At 43.4% G+C, this 11,282-nt stretch overlaps 1 protein-coding gene across 3 annotated transcripts; it reads left to right on the top strand.

The window, feature by feature from the left end:
- Positions 1 to 2,495: 2,495 nt before the first annotated feature.
- GPR65 (G protein-coupled receptor 65) lies at positions 2,496 to 10,788 on the top strand. 3 transcript variants are annotated; one of them, XR_014157267.1, is made up of 3 exons: positions 2,506 to 2,615; positions 8,109 to 9,585; positions 10,671 to 10,788. XR_014157267.1 is itself a non-coding variant. In XM_081864907.1 (2 exons), the coding sequence occupies exon 2, from the start codon at positions 8,269 to 8,271 to the stop codon at positions 9,322 to 9,324; it is 1,056 nt and encodes a 351-aa protein (XP_081721033.1). In that variant the 5' UTR covers positions 2,496 to 2,610; positions 8,109 to 8,268; the 3' UTR covers positions 9,325 to 9,833. The 3 variants fall into 3 exon arrangements, 2 of the variants coding, with proteins under 2 accessions (XP_081721033.1, XP_081721032.1); XM_081864907.1 differs by lacking the exon at positions 10,671 to 10,788 and having other exon boundaries at positions 2,496 to 2,610; positions 8,109 to 9,833; XM_081864906.1 differs by lacking the exon at positions 10,671 to 10,788 and having other exon boundaries at positions 2,496 to 2,619; positions 8,114 to 9,833.
- The last annotated feature ends 494 nt before the right edge of the window (positions 10,789 to 11,282 follow it).

Raw genomic sequence — 11,282 nt, 5'->3', positions numbered from 1 at the left:
TGGTAATCCTTTTTGGTCTCCATCCCAGTATCAATACTTTTGCCCAGAGGCTGTGCTCGCTTTTCAATGCTTTTCCTTATCCTCATTAGACAGATTCATTGATTAGACAGACAAAGGTGTTGACTAATGTACAAATCAAGCTTCCGCTTTTACCAAGGCAAATGGATCGATGAGTTGACCTGAAGTCATACATTGACAATGTGTCAAAACTGGGTAGATAATTGCTTCTAATCTACTACAGCAAATTGTTTATGCCTTGTATCTTGCAAATCAAGGATGAGTCAGGCAAGCCTAAGTAGCAGAATCATGGAATGAGTTGGGTGGAACTCCAAGGGTAATCTAGTACAACCCGCTGCAATGCAGGAATCTCAACTAAAGCATTCGTATCACATGACCATCCAACCTCTGCTTTAAAACCTCCAATAAAGGAAAAATTGGGAGGGGTGCAGCAAATGGAACAGAAACCCTCCCCTGCAATATCATGTGCCACTGAAAGACCTTTTTGATTCAGAGTTTCATTTCTCATTTCCAAAGCCAGATGTAATGGAAAATGTGGTAAATAGCAGCTTCTGCTTTCATGCAACATGAAATTTTGGGAGGAATTTTGTTAAGCTTCTGTTAAGCAGAAATGAGACACTTCTGCCCAAATCCACAAACCAAGACGCTGTTAAAGAGGCAGAAGATGCAATTATCTTAATTAGATTGTCAACTCAAAGGTTTTTCCTTGTGCAAAGAAACTATCTCCCTCTCTCTTTCTTCCTATGCACCCCCTAAATTTGCCCTCCAGAGCACATTTGGAGATGGTGTGGGGCAGAGGAGAGGAGGGAAATTCCTTTGCACTGGCACAAAAAATGTAGGTGAATGCCACCTATTGATTCTAATGGTATTAAACACACCCAAGTCTGTCTTGGATTGTGGTCAAGGAGGATATGTTCATTTGTCAGCCAGCTATGAAATAATCTCTTCTGAGAAACAGATTTGTTAAAAAATTGAGAGTAAACTTATTGTCAAGTGAAAATCAGTGGCAATAAAGGGGCTTCATATATGTATATAAATCTATGATAAACCTCATTGCAGAGCCTAAGCTGTGCAATGTTTCCCCCCTAAGTAAGTGAAACCTAGAATATTGTTGAGGTGTCATTTTGGACTCACAGCTGTCCATAGAGGCACAGGTCAATTCTGTATCCAGGGCAGCTGTCTACCAGCTCCATATGGTACGCTGAGAGCGTACCCGCCCGCAGACTGTCTCGCCTGAGTGGTGCATGCTCTAGTTACGTATCTCCCACTTGGACTACTGCAATGTGCTCTATGTGGGGCTACCTTTGAAGGTGACCTGGAAACTACAACTAATCCAGAATGTGGCAGCTAGACTGGTGACTGGGGACGGCTGCCAATACCACATAACACTGGTCTTGAAAGACCTACATTGGCTCCCAGTACGTTTCCAAGCACAATTCTAACTGTTGGTGTTGACCTTTAAAGCCCTAAATGGCCTTGGCCCAGTATATCTGAAGGAGCGTCTCCACCCCGCCCCCATCGTTCTGCCCGGACACGGAGGTCCAGTGCCGAGGGCCTTTTGGCGGTTCCCTCACTGCGAGAAGCAAAGCTACAGGGAACCAGGCCTTCTCAGTAGTGGTGCCCGCCCTGTGAAACGCCCTCCCATCAGATGTCAAAGAGATAAACAACTACCTGACATTTAGAAGACATCTGAAGGCAGCCCTGTTCAGGCAAGTTTTTAATGTGTGACATTTTAATGTATTTTTAATCTTTGTTGGAAGCCACCTAGCTTGGCTGGGGAAACTCCACCAGATGGGCGGAGTACAAATAATAAATGATTCTTATTATTATATTACACATCCCAGTCTTCAAGGAGTGACTCCAGGAGTACCTGTGCTTTCCCAAGGTTTGGTTTCCTTGGAATGATGATCAGTGGAAACTGTGATGTCTTTACTTCCCCATTAGGCTTCCAAGGAAGCACAAACTTATGTCTCTATCTCTCCAGATTACAACATCAGTCCAAACTCTCTCACACAGAGATATCCCCTTGGTCTGTTATGGTTTTCCTAAGATGACAGAGGTGAAGAAATATGTGTCCTCTTCCTGGACAGGACCATCACTTAGTTGTCACTATGGCAACGTAACTCACTCTTTGAGATGTTGGTGAGAGCACCTAAGAGAGAGACTGCTCTGGCTGGTTCAGCAGATTTTCTCTTACAGATTTTAACCTCTCACAGAGAACATCACAGACCTTGAAGAGACCCCCACAAATATCATCCAGACTGACTCTCCAACCCTATAGTAATCCTTTTAGTGTTCCCTCTTTGGTAAGGTAAAGACTTGGTGAATCTTATGGCCCCTTTCCCTGTACAAATAGCATTAGTGTGAAAAGATTTAAGCTCCAGATCATGTGGGCAGAAAAGAAACCATGGTTTCCTCCCATCACCACCAGCAACTGCAAAGTTGTTTCCTCTTTTTCCTAACCTCTCAAAGCAGACTGTAGCAATTTCCTGTCTCTGCATGAGAAATGGTTCTCATCAGAGCACATTGTCTTCTGAGGGTGAAGTGTCTAAAGTAACAAAAACAAAGCAGCAGAGCAGGGTCACAATTGAAGTAAGGTAAGTCCTAATTCTTATAAAATACTAACAGACTCTCTTATATTGGTACGAAATATGGTCTGCTGAGTGGTTTTAATTAGAAATACAGGTTTCAGGCTAGGTATAAAGGCTGAAACCACGAGATCAGTTCGAGATCATCAAACAGCAGTGCCAGCTTGGGCCTGGGACTGTGGGTGCCATACAGCGTGCATGGCCCTGGCACTGAAATTTATGGGTGCCCGGCACTTTCATGGGGAATTTTGCGGGTATTTGTTCACCCAGCACCCCAGGGATTTGGCATCTATGTCATCAAACAAAGGGTGACACAAGAGGTTCCCTCTTGACAGACAATGACATAAACTGTTTCAAAATACATTGACCTGTAACTTCTAAAAACTATATACAAACAAAGAAACAGATCAGTAATGTTTTTCTGGCCAAGGCTTTGGAGCATTGTATGGATAGATTGGCCGGCGGCCAGCAGTGAATGGCGCACCCTTGGCTTTCTTTTCTCCACCCCCCCTCCCTGTGCCCTGTGTTGATGTGGGTGGGTGAACACCTGCTCCACGGTCCTTTTTACAGTCAAGAAGTATATAATTTTTATGAAATAATAAATAAATAAATTGTTGGATCCCTCCACTAAACTGTTTCGGAAGCCAGTGGAGGGCAGCCAGCATCTAAGGGGGTGATTAATAAAGAACAGATTTGTAAAAGGTTGTGGCCATGTGATCCAATTGTCCGAATGCCAGTGTGGTATAGTGGTTAAGAGCGGTGGACTCGTAATCTGGGGAACCGGGTTCGCATCTCTGCTCCTCCACATGCAGGTGCTGGGTGACCTTGGGCTAGTCACACTTCTCTGAAGTCTCTCAGCCCCACTCACCTCACAGGGGGGAGGAAGGGAAAGGAGAATGTTAGCCGCTTTGAGACTCCCTAGGGTAGTGATAAAGCGGGATATCAAATACAAACTCTTCTTTTTCTTTCTTTCTTTCTTTCTTTTCTTTCTTTTTCTTTCTCCCCTCTTTCTGGAATCTGTCCCTGGTAAATCTCTGTCCTCTCTTTCAGAAAACTCCTTTGTCCTTAGTGTGTGCATGCAAGCATGCATTCACACACAAGTGCAACAAGAGTTCATCAGGTCTCCATCATCCCCCTTATCTCTGAGTGCATGCAAATACCACTGTATTGGCAGAGAGAGAGAGAGCGCTTCTATAGACAGGAAATGTTGCTGAATGTTCTCTGAGTTCCAAGTATTCTGCAATAGACTGATGGCCATCAACACGGACAGCTTTCAAAGAAGATAGCTCAGTCAGTAGAGCATGAGACTCTTAATCTCATGCAATGTGCAGTAGAGGGGGATAAATTAAAACACCATGGGAAATGGGGTGGGAAGTCAAGCAAAGACAAAATTGTTATTTATTGAAGTATATATGTTAATTGTTTGAAAATTCAATTAAAAATTGTTATAAAAAGAGACCCTTAATCTTGAGTCATGGGTTCAAGCCCTATGTTGGGCAAAAAATTCCTGCATTGCAGGGGGTTGGACTAGATGACCCTTATGGTCCTTTCCAACTCTACAATTCTGAGTATATGAGTTTATGGATTTGACAAATTCATGGAGGATAAGGCTATCATTGATGGGCATATTCGTCCTCCTTCGAATACCAGCTGATGGGAATCACAAGTGAGTAAAGTCTTGTTGCACTCAGGCCCTGCTTTCAGGGCTCCCATAAGCATCGGATTTGCCACTGGGAGAAAAGTATGTTGAACTCAATGGGCCATTGGCCTGAACAAGGAGGCTCTCCTTGTGTACTTCGGCAAACGTACCCCTATTCTAAGCTCAATTTTTAAAAGTGTTCAAAGTCTTAAACACACTTAGTGGGATTTTCTTCTAAGTACACCTGTTTAGAATCCAGTGGCATAGCACGGGGGTGGTTGCCCCAGGTGCAAAATTGTTAGGGGCACAAAAATTTCAACACCTGGTGCCACCTCAATACAGCTGTGGGTTTCCGTTGCTGGGCTCCATTGAAAATGGCTTCTCCATGCGAACCAGGAAGTGACCTTTCCAGACAACAGAATGACTCTTCTTTTCTTATTTCTGTGGCTGTGATCTCCTGGGTGATGCGGACGCCGTTAGGCAGTTGAATGTGCACGAGTACTTGATCTGCTTCCCTCCCACCCCTCCACGCGGTCCTGGGCACTGAGAACCCACGTTACACCACTGTTAGAGTTGCTCTCTCTAATGGCCAGTTAACTAATACCCCCTGCTTCAGAAGCCTACAATAATGTGTGTGTGTGTGTGTGTGTGTGTGTGTGTGTCCTGGAAAACAACTTATCAAGTGCAATTATTATGAACCAGTTTATAACTCTAAAAAAACCTCCAGGGTTCTATCCTGTGCTAGTCCTGCTCAGAACAGACCCACTGAAGTTAATGGACCTGAATAATTAAGGTTCATGCCTTTCCATAGGTCTACTCTTAGTAGGACTAGCAATTTCAGAGCTGCTTCCAACAAAAGTATTTCTGCACTTGGAGAGTGCAATTGTTGCAAAGGTATCAGCAGGAACCCAGACAAATTCTTCTTGCTGGCTGCTCCCAGACTTTGGAACTCTCTTCCTAAAAAAGTTAGACCGGCTCCCTCCTTTCTGTCCTTCTGTCCTTTTCTATTTCAAAAGGCCTTTGTGATCTGATTGTTTTAAAGGAAAAGGTTGGTGCTGTGGGGGTTTTATTGTTATTGTCTTTGTTTTTAATGGATCTTTGTATATTATTTTAATTCTATTAGTGTTCAACTACATTTTAATGATAGTCTTTTCTATGTTTTTAGCTTGTTCTGTTTCATCTGTGTAAGTCGCCTTGAGTCTCAGGCTGCAGAAAAGGCAGGATATAAATAAATATAATAGTCATAATTCTCTTCCTACAGTTATTTTTCCCCAAACACAAATCCATACAGATTAGCTTGGAAAGTGACCTTCCTCCCCCACCCACCCTCCTGCTACTACATTTATTTTAGCAAGTGTGCAGTGTGGATTCTTGAAGGTCGAAGCACTTATCGGCTAGGGTCTACAACGCTGATCAAATGACATATATCCACTCCCATTACTAGTGTATAGTGTGCACCATTGCTCCAGCCCTGCATTTCTCACACACAGGCTTCTTTGGCTTAGCATGTCGTGCAAACCTTAGATTGTGGTTTAGCACTCTCCAGTCTAGAGATGGGCAAATCTGTCAACTTAAGTGTCTCTCAGTTCCTCATTCCACCACCCCCTCTTAAATTTAGTGCATTTAGTGTATTTCTATCCTCATGAAAATTTAGCAGCATTTTAGTAAGAATTTCTCCTAATACAAATTTTTGCTTGCAATTTTGCCTAATAAACACATTTCTGCAAAGCGTTTCCTGTTCTATAATTCATTTCTGTATGCTGTTTTCAGGCATATATGCATGTTTATGCACACCTTACTGAAATGCATTTCATTTAGTAAACATTACTTGGCTGGAAAACTACACTGTAAAATACAGAGAAGTGTGAATTTTGAAGGATGGTTGTGTTTTGCCCATGTGCCTATTTCGGAAGCATGAATTAGCTTGGTTCACCAGCAAGTGCAAATTTCTCCCCCAGCCCAATTCCAAACAATCAGTGGCTCGTGGTTTGCCCAGATCTAAGGTATGAGCTTATCTGGGCAAACCACATATGAACTTGGGTTTGGACAATATGCTGGGCCAAACTATGGCTTTACCTCAGTGCAACACAGCTGCAGAATGTTTAGAGAGGAGTAGAGTGCCCTCACTCACTCATTCATACTTGCTGAGATAAGATGGCGCCCGGCACACTTCCCCTGTGCCGATGGACGCCTGTGCCGATAGAAAAACTTGAGCTCTCTTAGCAGAGTCCTTAGCAGAGTTCTGCAGCGGTAGAAAGTGTTGCCCTGTGTGTGGATAATAAATCAGACTGAATGCAGGCTTCTTGCTAATCTCCAACAGCCTTTAATGAGAAGAAAAACATCATAAATCAGCCCGGCGAGAGAGCGGACATCCTTTCGTCTCTCAGCCAAAAACGAAAGGAAAACTCACACACAAAGAAAGATTCCCGTATGTGAACCAAACCACGCCTCAGAATGTGAGACGTCACACAGAACTGTTTAACCCTGTAAGTTCTGATTCTCCTCACAATACTAAGCCATGTTGTTTCATATTCCAGACTTCTTTTTAGTGTATTTTTGGTGAACTCTTGAATGAATGTCATCTGAACCAAACGTTGTGTTATATAGGAAGACAGAAACTTGCCTTACACTGAACCATCGTGTCCATATCAAGGGAAATAATAGTCCCACTCTATTCTGCCTTGGTCAGACCACACCTGGAATATTGTGTCCAAGTCTGGGCACCACAATTTAGGAAGGATGTTGACAAGCTAGAATGTGTGCCAAGGAGGGCAACCAAGATGATCAAGGGTCTGGAAATCAAGCTTTATGGTTGAAGGAGCTGGGTATGTTTAGCCTGGAAAAGAGGAGATATGATGTTCATCTTCAAATATCTGAAGAGCCGCCACATGGTAGAGGAAACAAGCTTGTTTTCTCCTGCTCTGAAGGGTAGGACTTAAACCAACGGCTTCAAGTTACAAGAAAGGAGATTCCAAATAAACATCAGGGAAAACTTTCTGACAGCAAGAGCTGTTCGACATGGAAACAATCTCCCTCAGGAGGTTACGGACTCTCCTTCCTTGGAGGTTTTTAGCAGAGGTTAGATGGCCATCTGTCATGGATGTTTCACTTGAGATTCCTGCATTGCAGGGGTTGGACTTGGGTCCCTTCCAACTCTACAACTCTACAATTCTATGATTCCACAGTAAAGACCAATGCAAAGAATTTATCTACCTTCACTGTGACCTCTCTGTCCTCCCTCAAGTATTTTAATCCCCCCACATTTTTTTCTTTGTCTAGACCAGGGGTGACCAAACTTTTTTCAAAGAGGGCCAGATTTGATGAAGTGAACATGCATGAGGGCCAACCAAAGTTGTTGACCTTTTTTAAGGATTGAAGTTGTTGAGGCAGTAGCAAGGAAAAAAAGCGAGAATAAAAGGTGAAGGCTGGTGGCCACCGGCCTTCTGTCTCATTGGGTGGATTCTTGCTAATGGTGCATTTAAATAAATGTTTGCTTTTCGGAATTTGCTTCACACATTCTTCCTTTGCTTACCTTATCAGAGTTCACTACAGTTTGTGGTCTTTTTATTTTTCTTCTTTCAGCAAGTGATCCTGCAATTTAACTACATTGGCTACCTTTTTATATTTCTTTGTAGCTATTCCTTCTAGATGGTCCTTCATTGCTCAGTTTTCCTTCCTTTCAGAATTTTAAAAGAGGGAAAGAGACCCTAAAGCCACCCAAAATGACAGATGTACAGCAGTACCTTTAATCATCTACATCCTTTTACAGTACTACTGTTTTTTGCTTTGAGCGTCATTGACAATTGCCTCGATCAGAGTAACTAATTCCATCTAATTCCATCTTTTCTTTCTCTCCTTTGCAGCAAAGAAACAAAAACAAAACGCAGTGAATTGCATTTTGGTGAAGGTTGACAATCTGGACCATAAGAACCTATTATCTGCTCTTCTGTGACCCAAAATTGGATTGGGACAACTAGTAATTTTTGGCATCATATCCCTTCCATCTGGAGTGAACTGGTCTTAATGGAAAGAATGGCCTGTAATAAATCATTATGCAATGCAACAACCTGTCTTATAACTTATGAACTAGATCAACATTTGTTTCCTGTTCTCTACAGCATTTTGATTATTATCAGTATTCCTGCCAACTCTGCATCCCTTTATATATCCTACAGCCAAATAAAGCAAAAAAATGAGTTGGGCATCTATCTTTTAAGTTTAGCTTTAGCTGACCTGCTGTACACTTTGACCCTGCCTCTATGGATTTATTATGCTCAGAATGAGGATAACTGGGAGCTTTCCCAGCAACTTTGCACTTTTTCTGTTTTCCTTAAGTACTTGAATTATTACACCAGCTCAGCATTTCTCACCTGCATTTCCATTGATAGATACTTAGCTGTAGTCTACCCACTGAGGTTCCATTATTTGCGTACAAGAAGATTTGCCTTGCTTGCCTCTATCTTTGTCTGGGCCTTCGAAATCATGTCAAACTATCAGGTTTTAAAGAACGAAGACATATTTAATGAAACTTTTGTATCCACAAACCATACATTTTGTTATGATACATACCCTCTAGTAAACTGGCAGGCCCACCTGAACTTTTACCGTGTGGTTGTGGGGTATGCAATCCCACTGGCCATCATGGTCTTCTGCTACCAGAAAATATACCGAGCCGTGAAGAACAATCAAGCAACCCGAAACAGGGACAAGAGGAAAATCAACCACTTATTGCTGAGCATCGTCGTCACTTTCTTTTTGTGCTTCACTCCATATCATGTCGTTCTGTTCATTCGCAGTATCGTTGAGCCATGTGAGTGTGACTGTGGCTGTGGCTGTGACGCTGCCGAGAGGATGTTTATACCTTACAGGATTACAACTGCACTGACGAGTCTGAACTGTATAGCTGACCCAATTCTCTACTGCTTCGTGAGTGAAACTGGAAGAATGGATATTTGGAACATGCTCAAGTGCGGCTCTTCTGAGAGCCAAAGAGATGCACAACTTTCACAAAAGGTTGCCATTTCCAGTAGTTCACAGGAGAAAGCCATGATGGTTCTGAAATCAGAAACTGTGCTATAGAGCAGAGATACAGGAATGCGGGGGGGGGGCGCTGTGGCCCTCTGTAAGTTGTTGGACTTCAAATCTCATCGGCCTCTGGCTGTGTGAATGAAAAGGACCAGCTTTTTTGTGCCTGAAGAAAAGAACAAGGTGGTGTCCTCATCCCAAACCAGAAGCTGACTGGACTCTCAGCTGAATCTTGCTTCATCACTGGCATTGGGTCACTGTCTTACCCCACACCTAAGGACAGGGGTATGCACAACTCTGTTCTCCAATATCTTGGTCCCACTCCCCATCCCCCCAGTATCTAAGGCAGCTGCTTTACGCTTCCCTGGCAAAAGATACTTGGAGTGGGAGTTTGAAATGAATGAAGCTGTAAAGTTTGGCTTCTCTCCCCACCCCCTTCATCATCAAATTCAGTTTGCCATATTTCCACATTGGCATGATTGTTTTTTTAAAAAGTCTGGGTGAAAGTTTAATTTATTATAAAATAAATTGTATTCTGTGCACAGGAAGGCTGTTCTAGATCATTCTATTGCTTTCTGTTTTAAGTTAGAAACTACTCTTCGTTGTACAGTGGATGCTCGGGTTGCGAACGTGATCCGTGTGGGATGCACATTCGCAACCCACAGCAGCGAATGCGTCTGTGCACGCGCAGGTTGCGATTCAGCGTTTCTGCTCATGCGCAAAGTGCAATTTAGAATCATAGACTCATAGAGTTGGAAGAGACCACAAGGGCCATCGAGTCCAACCCCCTGCCAAGCAGGAAACACCATCAGAGCACTCCTGACATATGGTTGTCAAGCCTCTGCTTAAAGACCTCCAAAGAAGGAGACTCCACCACACTCTTTGGCAGCAAATTCCACTGTCGAACAGCTCTTACTGTCAGGAAGTTCTTCCTAATGTTTGGGTGGAATCTTCTTTCTTGTAGTTTGGATCCATTGCTCCGTTTCCGCTTCTCTGGAGCAGCAGAAAACAACCTTTCTCCCTCCTCTATGTGACATCCTTTTATATATTTGAACATGGCTATCATATCACCCCTTAACCTCTTCTTCTCCAGGCTAAACATGCCCAGCTCCCTTAGCCATTCCTCATAAGGCATCGTTTCCAGGCCTTTGATTTAGTGCAACTACCGAAACCCGGAAGTAACCCATTCCGGTACTTCCTGTTTCTGTGGGTCTGTAACCCCCCAAAAATGCAACCTGAAGCATCTGTAACCTGAGGTATGACTGTATGGTCAAAACATCATGGGCCCAGAAAAGAGAACCATAAGTGGGAAAGGAAACCTTAAGGGAGGATAAATTAGGGAAAATAGAAGCTTAAACTGAACTCTGCTGCTCATAGGCCAAGATGTTGAGAGGGGCTAGAAATAATGGTATCATTCACCTGATGCAGTAAACCATAGTTAATGATTTACCATGTACACACCACTCTCAACCACTGATTTCAACACACCAGCGCTCTTCCCTATTAGTGCACAAGAGAAAGAAACCACCGTTGATGGCTTGGCATGGCCAAATTCCTGGCTGCCAGGTCAATGGGAAAGATGTCATAAAGACAATGCCAGACACATTGAGGCACAAGCAGCTTCAAATCCACATTATGTGGATAAGCCCTTTGTCTCCCAAACAAACTGTCTTGTGCTACTTCAGCGTGTTCTCACTAAAGAGCACGTGTTGCAGATGGGGCCGGCCAAAGCACCCTGTGGTAAACAGGCAGGTTGGAATTAAGGGGCCTGGCGTTGGTTGGTGGTTGGTGTTGCTGGGGCAAATTTGATGTTGGCAATTTAGGGGTGGGATCAGAGGATATTTAAGCAGGGTCCACAGCAAGCTACTTTCTCTTTTGCTGTGGACATCAGATCACCCGCCCGCCCTCCCTTGTTGGGGCTTGCGCTTTGACCTTGGTATGCCTATCATGGGGTCGTCCGCATTGGTGCGGGGGCCTAGTAGGAATTTTTCCATTTGGCTGATTAGTGTGTG

Source organism: Podarcis erhardii (assembly GCF_964252035.2).
Source record: "Podarcis erhardii genome assembly, chromosome: 1".
NCBI classification, from domain to species: Eukaryota; Metazoa; Chordata; class Lepidosauria; order Squamata; family Lacertidae; genus Podarcis; species Podarcis erhardii.
The sequence above is the reverse complement of the archived record's forward strand: the minus strand, read 5'-3'. Positions and strand labels throughout refer to the sequence as shown.

Bases quoted from the DNA above. Each gene is read 5' to 3' on its own strand.
- GPR65 (XM_081864907.1), top strand. From the start codon at position 8,269: ATGGAAAGAATGGCCTGTAATAAATCATTATGCAATGCAACAACCTGT.